Source organism: Chamaea fasciata, unplaced genomic scaffold (assembly GCF_029207755.1).
Source record: "Chamaea fasciata isolate MVZ Bird 193981 ecotype frontalis unplaced genomic scaffold, bChaFas1.0.hap1 SCAF_3, whole genome shotgun sequence".
NCBI classification, from domain to species: Eukaryota; Metazoa; Chordata; class Aves; order Passeriformes; family Sylviidae; genus Chamaea; species Chamaea fasciata.
In genome coordinates, this window is record NW_027094088.1 from 79,888,908 (window position 1) to 79,905,756 (window position 16,849).

The window sequence follows — 16,849 nt, forward strand, 5'->3', positions numbered from 1 at the left end:
CATTTTTTTTTAAATTTATTTTTTAGGCAGGAGCTGTGCCTCCAGCAAGTGCCGTTCCTGCCGCAGGAGGTACTCCACCTGTCCCACAGTCGGGAGCAGCATTTGGGATGGTGAGTCTCTTTTGCTACCCCGCCCTCCTTGCCTCACCCAGACCCTGTTGACTTTTTTTTGCTGATTTGCAGCCCCCAGCAGGTGCAGGGGTGCCCATGATGCCCCAGCAGCCGGTGATGTACGGGCAGCCCATGATGAGGCCCCCGTTCGGAGCCGCCGCTGGCCCTGGTGTACAGGTGAGCATTAATTACTGCAACACAAATGTTTAATTGCTCTCCATGTCTCTAGAAAGTGGCCTGTGTGCGTGCATTAGCTCAGCTCAACTCTAGCTCTGGGTGTGTAAATGAGATGTCCTAAAGGATCAGCTGCTAGCCTTGCAGCAGATCACATGAACCACCTTGATTATTTTTTTCAGTTGCCTTGTATGAGATCAGTGGAATGGGTTTGAAGAGTCTCCTACAGCTAACTACATCCAAGATTTGGTTTTGGAGGGTATTTGAATAAAACTCCAAGTGGAACTTTTAGGCATTGCTGTTCTGCTCACAGCCTACCAAAATGTACTATAGCTGCACTCAGCAGGTGATGCAGCATAAGCTGTGACACCTGTCGCAGGCTATTACTTCAAATAGAATTTGGTTTGTAACAGCACTGAAAAGGAAAGGCCTTTGTAGAGGAGAGGCAGGAAATTATTTAGCTGTAGTATTTTGCTTTTGTGAGTCAGCATTCCATCTGCCTTTTAAGTAAGGAGGGAGATGGAAGTTGATACTGCAGCTATAAAATCTCACTGGTAACCCCGGAAACCAGGCTACCTCCCTTGTTTTGCAAATACTAAGCAATCAACATATACCAAACCACACTTTTAAGTAAGAAACTACATTCCCAGTGAAGCTTGTCGGGGTTTTCTGTGTAGAAATGGAAAGAAATTGAAACTGCTCTAAGTATGGATATACTTAGTCTTGCTTTTCTTATCACTTTAAACTCTCTCTGCACTTACCAAGAATATTATGACAGGACACAGAATTTTTTTTTAAAGAGTGGTCATCAAGATGGCAGGGCTACAAATGTAATACCTCTTGTGCCCTGAGTTGGGGTTAGGAATGGGGAAGAGTAAGGACAGAATGGGAGAATCATTTGACCACCAGAGTCAGAAGTGTTGCATGGTAATTCAAAACCAGTATTTTCTGTGGAATAACTGACAATTTTTGTACCTATCAAAGGAGGATCCTAGAATGATCTAGTCAAGTTTCCAGTTTGTTTTGGACTCTTATTTACATTACCAATGTCAAATAATTTGTACTTAACTGCCAGTCACAGGGATTTTTAGTCATTCCCTGCAGGATGCACTTTACTTGCTCTGAACCTTGGTTTTTAACATCTAACAATTGTCTGTCTTCTGTCTGGATTGAAGATCCTAACGCCATTCTGCCTTACAGGGAGGGAGTGTTCTGAAGCCGTGCTATTTAGGATCTGCAGTGTCTATAGCCCTATCTATTAAACCTGCCAAACATTGTTAACCCTGTAGTAAGGATGGAATCCAAACAATGCTTGAGCAAAATGGCGCCACACTGAATTTTGCAGACAAATGAGAACTTTGTATGCTTGCAACATGCTTGTGTGAGAACTGCCTATGTCTATCTAATGCTTGTGTATTCTTGTCTGCTTTGTTTTTTTCCTGCCTTCCTGGCTGGCATCTGTCAGCTTTCTCCAAGCCCAACTCCTGCTACTCAGAGCCCCAAGAAACCTCCAACAAAGGACCCATTAGCGGATCTTAACATCAAGGATTTCTTGTAAACGCTAAGGTATTCTGTGGCTGCCTGCTCCAGCATGTCACACTGTGGTACATGTCTGGTACACAGATGTTGTTTAGGTTGAATGTGACAGATAAAATCGCAGCTGCAGAGCTAGAAACATGCACTGTAATGAAAACCAAATTCTCTGTCCACACTCTTAGCTTTAGCCTGAAAGCTTGACTCAGAGATGACTTCTCCTGACAGTTGCTTTTGGCAAAAAAACCACAACTGTCTTCAATGTATAACTTCCATTTTTACTTTGTTTCCATTCAGTCCAAGCATTCATGTTTGGGTTTTTTCTTGCAACTATTACTGAAACATGTAGAATGATAGCAAGGCACAAATAATGGGGGGGGTAGGAAATGGTGCCATAGAGGCTTGTTCCAGTTTTGTGGATGTTGAAACAGATTTGTTATCATAGGTGTGAAGGTATCAAAAGGGGAAAAACTTATGTTTTCTCACCATTCAAGGGAAAGTTGTTTGCAGCTCTTTACTGCTGCTAGCTAATGTCTTCCCCTGCCATATAATTTTTCAAGGGACTGTTTTCTCTGAATGCTAGGGCTGTGAGGTCCTGAGCCGTGCTGTGTAGAGCAACAATGGGGAAGAACAGAGGAGTAAGTGCAAAGAAAAAGGGAGGAGAAGCAAAAAAAACAGTACTGCATAATGGAAGAAAATAAAGGCCAAAACATTATTCTGATAGTTCTGGAGGGCCAAGTAGGAATATAAAATTGAATTAAACACTTAAGCTATTTAAAAAATAGTAATGCAGAAATAAGGTATGCATTTTATAATTAAGACTAGAATAATGTGTCTAGACAAGGTGAGGAGAGGACAATCATTACGTAACTTTAAAGCCTTCTTTATGAGTCACTGTTCTTCCTTCCTCGAGCTCAATTCTCAAATTTGTTCTGAGCCCACTCTGCACTGGAGCTGGCAGCAGTGATTCAGGCTGCTCTTAGCAGGCATCTCCCAGTCCCACTTCACCCCTCTCCAAATTCCCACCCCAGGGAGGTGTACCTGGCACTTGGCAGAGACAGCCAGGAATGGAGACAACACCTTCACTGCTGGGGCTCACTGCTTTCAACTTGTGTTTATAAAGAAATATTCATAACTGGCTGTGAGGAGACCGCTACTTCACTAGAATCTAATAGCAAATCCTTTGAGGTGTGAAGAGATGAGCAGATTTGGTGCTCTTTGTAGAACATGCTTTACTAACTCATTATATCATTTTTTACCTAAATACTTTTCTATATTCACAGCTGCGGTTTTTCTGACTGGATGCTAAAAATGTGAGTTTGGAGTCTACAAATGGATGCTCAGAGTTTCTCAGTGAGCCACCAGTACCAAACCCAGTGCTTACTCAGACTTTCTCTTCCTCCTGAAACGTGTAGCACAGCTGTGAAAGTGAACATTAGGAATGTGTACTACCTTAGCTGTTATCCCTACTCTCTCGAAATTTGTGTACTTGGGTTATTTGTGTTTTACAATTTAAACAATGGATGTATGTTTCTGATGCCTTCTAGTGCTTTTCTGAACCTATCCCACGGGGGCAGATTATGCAGCTGTTGTTTGGTGAGCCATTTGGAGCAATGTCTGTGGTTTTTGAAGGTTTCAATGTATATAACTTTTTGAGGACACCCAGAGTTTCCCTAGGACTCAATTTCTCCTTTATCTGTTACAAAACATAGTGTGATAATACCAGATAGTAAAGAAAATACTTAAAAAATTGTGCAGAATACTTTTTTTTTTCCAGTCACAGGAATCTCAATTGTCGTGAAAAAAAATGTTTTATTTTTGTGGCACTGTATATGTTAAAATAATTTAAAGTAATATAAAGGAAAACTTCCATAACAAATACTTTTTCAATGATTTACCAAGATTGAAAAATCATATCTGAGAGAATACCATATTTATTGCTGGTTTTATTTTTAAACCTATTTTAATTGTTTAAGTTTTTGCATTTATAATTGGCATATTTATCAGTTCTTGCTATAAATGCACTGAAAATAAGTAAAGGGTCAGGTTCTCTCCATGTAGTTGAGAAAAAGCAACCATAGTTGTGCTGGCATTAAGGGATTTCAAATACAAGAGCACTTTTTGGTATATCTGTAGTCAAAACATTACAAGTGATGTTCCTCATCTCTGTTCAGTTCTTCCGTACATCTCTTAATTTAGTGCTTACCTGTGTATGCGTTAGGATAGTGTTTTCTCATTGCCCCGAATGCGCTGAGAGTAGCTTTTGTACTATTGGTGATTAGATTTAATTCTGATCCAGAGATCCATGCCCTTTACTGTACATACTGTGTTTCTTTAATTTTTATTTGTTCTCATACTGTTTCTGCTGATGGCTTGGTGTAAGATCTTGACTCTTCAATGAGGTCACTGTTGATCAGTGTTACAAGTGGCTTGGCAGTTCTCTGTAAAAGCATATTGGGTTGGAAAGATATTCACCTAAAGTCTTTCAAATGAACTATTTAATCAATGTATGGTACCATTAAAAGTGGTTGTATCTGAATTTGCTGTGGGGATGACATACACTGTAATGGGAAAGTTCTATAAAAAGTTAATTTCAAAATGACTTTTCTTTGTATTTCAGTTTAAAAAAATTCCAAACAAAAACCCCAAAAAACAAAAAAACCCCAGTGCATGTGTGCCCTCTGAGATGCAATAAACACCTTGATCGAAGTCAATATCTTGTTGCCAGTTTCATACTCATTAAGATGTTGAGCACAACAATATACTTTGAGAGGGGAAAAGTGTGTTTAGGTCCTGACACTGACTGATGAGTCTGCTGCATATGGAAATGACCTTTATAGAATCATAGAATCATTTGGATTGGAAAAGACCTCTATGATCATAGAATCCAACTGTTAACCTAACACTGCCACCTCCACCACTCATCCGTGTCCCAAAGTGCCACATCTACAGTTTTCTGCACTTATTGCACCAATTTTGCATCCAATTAATTACTGAGTGTGTGCTAGAGGATTGGGGTTTTTTTATAGTTTCTTTTATGTATCTGAATAACCCCATCTCACTACCATTCCCAGCTGTTTGCAGCTGTGCCCAGTGTATGGCAGCCAAGGGTAGGAACAGCCCCCTGAGCCTCCTGGGCATAGGGACTGCCCTGAGACCATAAAGGCCGTCCTTGGAAGGGTGCTGGCTGGAAGGGTGGGTGCAGGGCAGGGCTGCACTTGGGGGACCCCAGAACCCCCGTGTCACAGACCCACCACCTGACACTGCAGCATTCACAATGCCCCAGGGCAGGATAAAGGGGACATTGTTTTTATAGCTTAGCCTTATGATGATGAGATGACAGTTGCATCCCGATTTTCTGGATTAAAAATGGCTAAGGCTCAGCAAATCTCTGTTTCCCTCATTATTTGTGCATGAAGACCTGAACAAAATCAGTAACTGCACCCCTAGAAAGGCTCGCCATAGTTTTTCCTACCCTGTCTCAGTGCTGTGTCTTGACAAATGCAGGAAACACTCAACTTCTTACCACTGTGTAGTGCATGTTTTCTCCAAGTGAGGACAGCATTTTCAGAGGAGAGTCATAACCAAACAAGTAAATATATTTAGACCAGTTCGTTTGTGTCTTACTCAAACTGAGATGAGATTCTACGCACTGATTTGCCAGTAAATATTTACAATGTCCCGTGTTTCAAGGGGCCAGGCCTCAGGGTGAGGGTTTTTCCTTGCCAGGTACATGCCCCTGCTGCAGAGTAATTGACTTTCTGCATGCGCTTCATCCTTGTCCACAGCTCTTGGTCCTGATTTTGGTTAGTTTTCTGTAGATGTCATGGCCAACAACTCTCTGTGTGTGTGTGATTTGCTATACTGTGAGCAAATAGAAGCCTGGACAAAAAGGCAACTTGGAGAAAAAGCATCATAGTTTGTTCACTATGGGAAGTAAAACCAGTGTATTTCCCAAATGCTGACTAAGGCTAAACAAAAGTGACTTGCTCTCCCTGGCACAAAGGAATTATAAAATCTGGCTTGAAAGGGAACCACATGGTTGTCTCCTGGCCTGTAGACAAGAACATGTTCTTGTTATCATCTGAGTTTCATCATCCAGGCACGAACGTGTCTGTGTCCTGCTATGACTAACCACTTTTCAATAGGAGCTGTAGGGAAGAGTGGGTGGAAAGGAGTGCTCCCATCTGTGGAAAGAAGAAACTGTCTCCTTCCCCTGCATTTTTCATGAGGGGAGGACAGATTTCAGGCAGCTGATATGTCCCTTATCCAAGTTCTTGCTGACCTGTGTGCTGACTTGTTTAAAAGCTGGCACATCTGGCCACATGAGGCTTTTGTAGCTCCTCCTGAAGCTATGAGTGCCTTAAGGAGTGGTAAACACCTGGAGAACCTGAATTCAGCCTCCTGCAGAAGTTTGAAAAAAAATCCAACTCATTTTGCAGAACAGACTCATATTTTTTGAATGTTTGGAGTTGACATTGCCTCAGATTCCTTTTTGTTCATTTGTTCATTAATTTTAATTGTCTTTGTTTGAAAATTTTAGCTGTAAATGTACTGTAGCTTGAGTTGATGGATTCTGGATTGATGCTGGTGTTTCCGCAGATGAAAGCTTGTATGGTGAGAACTAAATCTTTTTATGTTGTCTTCTAAGATCCTGGGGACCACCTTAGCCTTTCAGGCTGGTTGCACAATCAGGCTGCTACCTGAACTTCCATTCTTAAGATTTAGTAAGGCAGCTGCAAAGGCTAGCAACTTGCCCTAAAAACAAGCAGGAAAGTCAAGAGCAAAAGCTCTTCTGGGGTGGGCGGAAAAGAGAGGGAAAGAAAGGAAGATTTGCTTCCAGCTTGCTTCAATATTATGAGATACTACTTACTGGGGGCAGACAACATCTAGGACATGAAATGTTCACTAGCCATTGCTGACGTTGTTTTGTCTTTGTGACGTGAACATTTGCTCCTGCCCCTCCTTCCCCATCTCTCGTCCCAGAATAAGAGCTGCATGCTTAGGTAACTTACTCTGCATGGGGAAGGAAAAAAATCCCATTAATTCTTAATGCCTAGACAAGCCAAGGGAAACTTGCTGTGGTAGGAGTAGTCCAGTGACACAAAACACTGAGTTAGTGATTCAGATCTTCCAGGACCTAAAATATTCAGAAATTTTATTAAAATAGAAAATCTTTTTACATGTGTTATGTACTGCTGGTGCTGTGAATAGTGTGGGAAGTGGCAGACACTGGGTGGTAATGAGGGGTTGAAATAAGAATTTTAGAGATGGGACTACAGAAGGAGAAAGGCTACACATATTTTAAAGCAGGCAGCACTGCTATTTTTTCTGCTCCAGATCTTGGCTCTTAAAGCTTCACCACCTCTTCCCTTCCCTTAATTAAACTCTGCAAGTGTTATGGGCAGCAAAAGCCCAATGCTTGTTTCATTGCCCAAGACATCTCTGCATGCAATTAGAGGTGTGGGAATAGTAGCCTTTGGGAGTTAGCAAAGGCAGGAGACCAGAAACAGAAACTGAAACAAGTGAAGAAATGTGTGTATCAGTGTGACATCCACTGCAAGGACTAAAGAGAGCAAATCTGTTCTCTGATGGTGTTGGAGAGCCTGTGGAAGGACTGGTGAATGTTCATTTTGCACAGCACTGTAAAGCACCTATGTTAAAATGCTCATGGTTGAACATGGCTAACTTTGAGCCATATTTTCAAAATATAGTTTATTATGATGGAAGAGATTTCTCCATTTACCTCAATATCCTAAAATTCTAAAGTAACCATCTTTTCAAGAGGTCCTGCAGGTCCTGCCAAAGCACTATCCCACTCTGTTGGAAGCAGAGATTTCATACCACTAAGTGCACCAATGAAGGCAAATCCTGCACAATCTAAGCCAATCTTTCAGACTTAAACCGGGAGTTGGAGACAGGTTAGTTGTTTTCTGGGAAAGTGCGCGGACTGGTGGGATCTGGTGTCACAATGTGGGAGGGATCCTCCCCTGCCCTCCCAAGAACATCACTTTTCCATAGTCCTTGTCTGTACTTTTGCCTATCCAAGTCTGGAAAGAGGCTGACTCTGTGGGACAGGGGATACTATTGCATTAAGGAGGGGAAGGAGAAGATGGATGCTCTAGGGAAGGGTGTTTTGGGGGATTGATGGTGTGTTCTTGCTCTTGGGGCTGCAGGCTGTATGTAATTGAGGGAGGGGGTGAGCACTGGAATATTGTGGGTACAGTGACCCCAGGAAGCATGCCCTCAGCCTTATAAGCTGCTGCAGGCCTGCAGTGTGTGTGTTAAATGTCAGCAAAAAGATTTTGGTGCAAAAACAATTTACAGCCGCAAGCAGACACCGAGCTATAAAAGAAATAGCCTTTCATACTCATATGAGTGTGTCTGCATGTAAATAAAAGCAATTTTTAAAAATGCTACTGAGATGCAAGAGTAGGACAAGTTAAATTCTGAAGTTAATTTTAAGATTATGCCTTATGTGTCTACGATGTGTCTGTAATTACACCCTGTCAGTCTGGGTTATCCATCAAGAGGGTTTTTAGTGATTCTTCCTTTCGGTAATAATCCCACACTGTCTCCAGCCAACTGAAAGAGCAGTAATGAATTGGTTTTGAAAAACATGAAGACAGAAAATAGATCACTTCTCTTTTGAAACATGGAAAAACTAAGTTTTTGACGAAGAAAGAAGGGGGAGAAATTGTAACACTGAGTCCAGCATACTGCATAAATGAATTGGCCTACTATACAAATTCTGGCTTAGGTAATAGAGCATCTTTGAATCTGCCTTTGCACAAAAGTTCACAGCCACTTTGAGATTTTGGTTTAGGATCTATTTCTGTGGACATGCCTTTGGGACGTAGAGCACATCATCCCCTTTGTGCTTGAAGAGAGTTTTCCAGCAGTGTACTGAAATCCCCACTTCCCAGCTCACCTCCATTCCATCATGACAGTATCCAGCATCTATCTAGCATCCCTGCTGCTCAGGGATGAGCAAACACACTGAGCTTTCCCAGCTCTGTGTTTTGTGGGACATGAGCTGTCCTGATTTTGAATATATATTTAAATATACAAATAAATCTAGATAATTAAAAACATTTAAGACTGCAGGTAGCTGGTGATTTTTCCTTTCTTCCTGGGTCCCAAGTATTGCAGTTCTCTGTGAAAATTTGCAATGTTGCACCTGAATTACTTTCCTGTCATTCTCATTTCAGAAATGATATTGATGGAAATCCAGCTGCTTGCCTCTTTTTGTTTTCTTCAAGATTCGAATGTGTAGAATTTGCCTAAAGAACTTTTGGCTCCAAGGCATATCATACTGGAAAATATACTTCTCTCTCAAAATATTTGGCTGCGTGTGATTCCTGTAGGATGGCTGAAATGTTTTACTTGCTAAGGCATGGTCGAGGCCCAGGCAGGGAGAGAGGCAAGGCAGCATTCAACACACTGAACTTAATTATGAATTGACATAAAAGTTCTATTAATTCCAGTTTATACAAAACACCCAGCAGTGCATCTGGGTTCATGCATGGACAGTTTTTAAGCATCTTCTTAAACTTTTGTGAAATTTAGTAACGCTACTTATTTGGATAACTTTTTTCTCCTTTGAACTTTATATTTTAAAATCCAGAATATGCAGATGAAAACACCTTGTTACCATAGTCCTTGTACAGACACGTTAACAGACCATACAAAAAATCCTGGGTTTTTTTTCAAAATAACAGAAAAAGATTACATAGTGACAATAAACAATTTTTTCTATTTAAATGCTCAGCTATTTTTTAGGATTGTAAGTAGCAATTATTAAACTAACGTGTGTGTGTAAAATTCTCTAATGCTCCTCCCACTCTTTAGTCTGAGACACCAAGTAAAACTATTTCTCATGAGCAGCTCTTCAACCATGTTCCTGGAGGACAGGTAATATTTGTGTCCATGCATACTTGAGCCTACCTGGTTTCTCCAGCATTTTTAGTCATCTCAAAAAAAGTGCGCCTTGTGGTTCCTAAGTGGGGAGTTGTTTTCTGGAGGTTTTAAAACATAGCCTGACAGATTGCATTCTTGATGATTACTAAGATGTAATATTAGGTCTTGATGTATATCATCTTGCACATATACATTCAGTGAAGAAAAAATGTAATGTAGAGGTGTTACACTGTTTTATCCACCCAAAATGTAGTATTTTGTATCTAGGATTGATTTCCCTGGGATTTTAGAATCCTGGAAATTATTTATTGGAATAAAGTGGTTTATATATCTGTTGAAATATTTTCTTTCTTTAGACATTTGGCTTCATGACTGATCATCAAGATTGACTCTAATCCTACTATGTCATTTAGCCTGGTTTGTGGATTATTCAGACAGCTTCTTTTTTTTCCCCCCAACAGATGTTGAAGGCTGGATATAGGTGATTTGTGCTTTTAACAGCTTTTAGAAATACCTCCAAGAATTTGCAAACATATCACTAACAACCTCCATCTCTCTTTAGATGAGGAGTGTGTACTGAGAAATGGGCAAATCATCTACATTCCGTTCAGCTGCATATTTTAGAGAAATAGAGAACTGCAAAAGATTTGCAAGCCCTGGAAGCAGTAGCACCTAAGCCAGGCTGTATCCCATGAACTGCTTCTGTCATTAGCAAGGAAAATCCCCCATCTCAAACCAGCAATGCTGTCTTTGCTGTTCCTTTACCCCTTTGAGGCTAACATAGGAATAGTCCTAACTTAGATTTTAACCAATTTAACTTTAGTAACCACTGCAGTGTTGCAAGTGGTTGCTCTGGAAATCATAAAATGAAGTAGCTGGTCTCATGTATGAATTACAAGCCACTTCAGCACAGTTTGCATGAAGAACTTGTCATGGATGTGCTTCTGTCATTTGATGACCTTTAAAAGAGCTGGCAGGCTTTGAGGATATTATTTTTCTAGTAGCCGAGTCCAGCATGCCAGCCACACTTTTCCATTTGAAACTGAACCTACAGTGGCTGGAAACTTGAACTGGTAAATCCAGTATTTTGACAGATCTGTCAGAGATGGAGGAGAGATGCAACTGAAATGAAAGAATTTTTCTGTAGCCAAACTAAAGATCTGAACTGATCCAATCTATGCTTTCCTGGGACAGACTCTGGTGTGAAATACAATATTTTTTTTCTTAGCCAAAGCATTTTATTGCCAATATAAAAGTTCCGTGTTACTATGCATACTGTTTCATTTAAAATTTGGCTTTCTGCTACAGATAAACAAGAGCAGCACAGCCTTCTGCATTCCACTGCAAAGGCAATGCATTCAGAGCACATGAAGTTTCCACTTTAGACTGCTAGGCAGGGTAGCAAGATAGAAATCACATCTCTCTACTCTAGTTCCCTGCTCTAAAACCAAAACTGGGTAATACAAAGCAGATTTTTCTAGACCTCCATCATTCCAGAGCCTTTCCAAACACCACTGAAGAACAGCATCATCTTCACCCTGAAAGAGTTGCTGGGGTTTTTTTGCTCTATTACCTGACCATTTTCCTTGCTGCACATCGAACTGTTATTTCTTCTGTCCACAGGGATACCTTCTGTTCTTTGCAGTAGCAATGATGGAATTTGGACAGTTATCATGGTCATGCTTTTGGCTTATGCCCTTTGTCTTCAAACTTTCCTTGCCAATCAGGTTTTCTAGATATCAGTTCAACCTACCTCTCAGATAAGGTATTTTCTGCACTGTGTTCAGCTGTGGCACCTGTGCCTTGCCCAGCAGGATTGCACTGTTGGGCTGTGGTCAGCCTATGCTCCTCTGTGCTCTAGAGGCCTTCCTGAAGAGCTGCAGTTTAAGCAATTGCTCTTCAGGATATATTGGTTCAAAGTGTGTAGCCATTTTGGAAAAAAAAAAAAAAAAAGAAAAAGAGAAAATAAAAACAAATAAGAATTCTAAAAGGAAGTAATTTTGAAAAGCTTTAAAAGGGAGAAATTTGATTGCCTAAATAACATCAGTATATAGCATCGCTCTTGGCCTCTTCATAACATTAATAGGACTCAGTGCGCTGCTAAATCTTTATAAAATAAGAAGAAAATTGGGAAGGAAGAGGGAAGCTGTGGGCTGAATGTCTCTCCACATACTACTTTTCATGTGGTTGTACTCCTTTGTGCATCAGGAACTGTCCTGGGAGAATTCAGCACACTGCAGGGATGGCAGGACAGAGGGGCTCTGGAGGAGATGGGACAATCCATCCTCCTCAGACCCTCAAATGCAGGAGCCTCAAACTCTGTTTCTCCTGCATGGGGCTTGCTCATGCACATGGCAGGAGAGACAGAAACAAGAAGCAGCTGCAGGTCTCTGGACGATGATGGGAGAGGTGAGGGAAGAGACAGGACACAGTATGTTTTAGGTGCCTCTCAGATAAGGATGGTGGTAGGATCAACAGGTTGAGAGCACAGGTTTCTTTTCCTTGCTAGTTGCACTCATTCATGGCCTGTGTATGTGACACAGATAGCCAGGGAGAGAAACCTGTGCAAGGAAAAGAACCATCCTCACCAAAACCCAAGCTATTTCAAATCACCACAGCTGTGAATATGGAAGGGACAATAGTGAGAGGCAGGACAGAGGTCTTAACTGCTCTGCTTTCATGGAAAGTTTTGTGGGTATTAATGGCCGTAATACCTGGATTGTTTTTTGGTTGTTTTTTTTTTTTCCCCCAAAAAACAGTCTCATCAGTAGGCTGATCATCATCACCATCCCTACTGCCTTTGGATTGCCCCATGTCATGTAACACCATCTACTGGAATCCTAATACTGTAATTGGTGGAGCTGCCTAAAAAGCCCTCTGCTAAGACGACATTGGAATCTCACTAAAATAAAAAAAAAACTTTTTTTTCCATGCACATAGTCAATAGGTAGTAGAAAAAAACCCTGTCTAATCTTTTTAGAATGACTGTTATTTAATTTTATTTTAGCAATTATGTTTGCAATTATCTCTTTCATAGGTAACTTTGTTTCACCCCAGTCTTGTCTCTCTGAGCTCTATCTTTATCACATAACTACCAGGAGCTGGTTCCACAGTGACGCTTCCAGACAAGCCTAAAAGATCTATAAAATTTTTTCTTTCAAATTAGGAAGAGGGAACTGGCTTCTGGATCTAAAAATGCGACTTCTTATGTGTCTAAAAATACTTACCTGGAAGTCTAGTCTTTCCCAAATTAAAAAAAAAAGAAAATTACATTGTGGCCTTGAAAAGTAGGTGGCTGCATCCCTCTGTCCCAGGACTGTGTAGTTTTGGCTCTCTGTGTGGGCTCTGACAGCTGTGGCAAGAGATGAGCACATGAGGGCCAGCACAGGTTTGGCAGACAGGCTGTGCTTACAGCCCTGGCTCCACCTTAGGTATTAAAAAAAAGGCTGGAATAGGGACATAATGAAGCATGGCATTTCCTAGTTTCTTTCCAGTACTTACAGTGCTTTTAATTTCTTGCTGTTTAATCGCACTAGGGAGAAGGGATGGGAAGGCAGGTGCATTGTACATACTGGAGTGTGAAGGTTCTACCCTTTCTGTAGAGTTGTTTTAGTCTTTCACAAATGGTATGGAAAGACATTACCTTAGCAGTAGGCTCAAATAACTGGTGTAATAAACCTCACCCGCAGCCAGCTACCAACAGTTTCTGCCAGATTTCTGCAGGTGTTGAGCAGATGTGGATCCCACACAGGCAGATCTCCCTGTCAGGGATCGTTCACTTTTTATTTGAAACTGTCATTACAGTGGATCTTGTGATAGGAGCCATTTTCAGCTCAGTATAACTTGATTAATAGCATCAAATCATTGCTATTTTTGCAGTCGTTTAAACCAGTGAAATTAAATCAGTTTCCTCCGGAGGGGAGCCTGTGCCCAGGAGATTTAACCCTGTGCTTGCTGCTGGGGTCCAGAGCCAGTGACTTTTCCCTCCATCAGCATCTGTGGCAGGAGGAGCTGACAGGGCTTCCCAGAGCTGTTTTGTAAGGATGTCACAAGATTGTTCCTTCAGCTGGCAGCCTGTGTTTACATTGACTCAAAGCTTACAAAAGCCATTTCCCAAGGCCAGCTCTGGATTTGATGTGTTGTCTTAGAGCTATGAACACTGGTTTGCTTTCAGTGATTTTGCCTTTCATTCTCTGTTTGCAGCTGTTACCTTCATAGCAACTTGAAGGCTTCTCTTAAACAGTAACCCAAGCTCCTCAGTATCCCACAATGCTTGGGCAATATTTAATTTATATTAATTTTAGGTGTCTGGTGTTAGAGTAGAAAATGAGGTGAAAATCCAAAATGGGTGCAGTTAAATAAAAGTGGAATTCTCTCTCACTTATAAAGAATCCAAGACAGGCAGGAAAGAATGAAATGAAGTTGGAAACTGATATAAAATAATGAAATACAATTAGTGGCAGCTGTTTTTGTGGGGGTTTCTAAGCATGTGAGCACTGTTTTCACACAGATGCCTGATTTTATCTAGTGTGAACTGATAAGGAAAAATCACTTTCAAGAAATGACAGACTCAAGCACATCAATTGAATGAGCAGCATTTTTGGATCACAGATCACTGTTGTATCAGGTTAACTGGCAAGAAAGGAAGTAAATTGAGCAGCAAGTTGAACACTGACAAAGCTACTTTCCCTTTTGAGTATTAGCTTCCTTTTTATTTCTTTCTGAAAGAAATTTACAGGTCACAAATGGCTAGTGTATAATGTTCTACAAGAAGTAAATTTATATTCAGTGTGGTGGGTCAAATTTCCCTTCAAGACTGAGCATTGTAAATGAGAGGAGAATGTGATGCAGCATTTGTTTACAAGAGCTTACTGTTTCAACTACTTCTATTAAAAATGGCTTAATACATCCTCCATGTAGATGTAGAGCAAAAATATAAAACCTAAAGTATGAGTGGCCACATCCTTGAAGCCCCTGCTCACATCCACCATTTATGAAGGCCAGGGCTGAGCTCAAACTCACAATAAGCAGCGGGAGTTTGGGAGCACAGTAAGCCCCTGTTGCTGTGGGGTGGTGCTGGGATAGACAACCAGCAGTGGATTTTCTTTCACCATGTAACTCACCACAGCTCTGGAATGCATCAATGTCCTCCACAGACAACCCTGGCAGAAAAACCCATATGCCACATGTAACTATAAAGTCTCCTTTGCCTTTATGCATAAACTTTTTTTCCCAAATATCCCACTGGTGCTTTCCTTAGAGGTGACTTTTGTCCCCTCTTTGTATTACTAGTAATTCCTTTTGGGATAATTTAGCATTCTCTTTTAGTGTGTGTGTTTTGAGGAGGGGAAGCCCCTGCTGGTGTTCAAGGCCATGTTGTATCCCACTACCGTTGGTTCATTCCTGTACAGAGCCAAAAAAATTTAGCTGATGAATCATTCAAGAAAACACAAAGGAATTGTAAATACAAAAACTAGGGTTGCCTTTGACCGTAGGAAAAAATAGAAATCACATTTTCTTCCAGTCAGTAAGGCACTGAGTTTTTTTGCTGTAGTTTATGGGCTTCTTCTTTGCCTTCTCTTGTCCTCTTCTTCTCCCTGCATCAAAATGTCCACAGAGAGATACAGCCAGAAAGGGTCCACTGCTGTGTGCTGTCTCCTGACTGCTTTCATCCTTGATTAAGCAAAGTTTAAACAGCATTTTATCCATAAATTTGGAACTTAAACTGGAGGGGAGGAGTGGGAGAATGCTGCAACTGCAGCCAAAGGGCAGCTGAGTAATTTGTCTGAAAACCAGCCCAACATGGTTTCATCCAAAGTTTTCAAACTCTTTCACATGGAAAAGTGGCACCATAGCAACTGCAAAAAGTATGGTGTGTACATAATTACCAAGAAGCACTAGTAAATATTTGTGTGGCTTTTCCAGTATATCTGATTTCTTTTCTTAGCAGTAACAACTGAAGTAATCCGATTAGCCATTATCAAGATCAAAAGACATCTTTGAAGCAGAAGGAATGAATGATTCATGAGGAATACCTGCATAATAAACAGCATAAGGTGCCACTTCTTTGGAGGGTTTGCGTGTCTGTTGTTTGGGGAAGACCTTTTGAACATTTGTTAAACACTGTGGGAAATGGGAGTATGGCTGGAAAATACCTGCACAAGGATCTGGGTTGTATGAGAACACTTTAGGGCTAAATAGACATTTGGATATGATTCCAGTTCAAGCCCCCCAAGGCCCATGGGAGCGTGCGATCCATAACATGTGTTGGAATATATCTTCCACCAAAGAAACCACATCCGTGCCAGGGGCTTGGGAATGGCCTGCAGAGGACACAGCTGTCACCCCTGGGTCTCTGTGTTCCCTGTACAGAGGCTGAGAAATATTTCTCAGGCACCAAGACATTCTCCCAGATCATGGCAAAAAGTAGATTTCAGCAATAAAAAGACTTAGATCCTGTTACCAGCCCCCAAAGGACATTTTTCCAGGTCAAAAAGCTTTCAATCCTATTTATTTCCCTGTGGCACTTACTTCTCCCCCATGTGAGGACCCATAGAAGAGCTGGTGGATAAGCCCTTGCCAGACCCCTGGTAAGTACTGCTTGTATTAGACACACTGTTAATCACAGCTGTAATAATTTCTTAACTTTCCATTAAATATTTCCAGCAGCTCTTGACCTAGCCAAAAATCTCTCCTTTTACCCTCAGAGATAAAATCAGCACCACTTTCAAGGGTACAGAGTTAAGATAATTCTAAGAACCAAGATTATAATATTTTTCATACTTCTAATTTGGCCTGGTTCAACAGCTCTTCAAGGCAAAAAGTGTAACTATAGCAAATAGCAGAAACAGAACTAATTACTTATTTTAGAATTAATAACCTGCGGCATAGACTATGAGTCATTTCCTTGCTGAATTAAATTTTTTACTCATCAAATTTGTTCATGAAATAATTATCTTAAAGACAGGGAGATTTTTTTTTCCCAGAACGAGTTTAAAGAGACATTAATATCTTGTAAGACCAAGTCCCAGATGATTCGCTGATAAATCATTACAGGCACTTAGAAAATGAAGTTTGTGAAACACAACCATAGCTAACAAACTGCATCATGA

General features: G+C 40.9%; 1 protein-coding gene across 1 annotated transcript in view; it reads left to right on the forward strand.

Moving 5' to 3' along the window:
- SNAP91 (synaptosome associated protein 91) overlaps positions 1-4,531 on the forward strand; it is a 64,330-nt gene extending 59,799 nt beyond the window's left edge. Inside the window, exons 27-30 of the mRNA XM_066179613.1 lie at positions 27-110; positions 183-287; positions 1,750-1,850; positions 3,101-4,531. Of these exons, the coding sequence (XP_066035710.1) occupies positions 27-110; positions 183-287; positions 1,750-1,842 (282 nt within the window). The 3' untranslated portion in view covers positions 1,843-1,850; positions 3,101-4,531. The remainder of the gene's footprint in view (positions 1-26; positions 111-182; positions 288-1,749; positions 1,851-3,100) is intronic.
- Positions 4,532-16,849: the final 12,318 nt, after the last annotated feature.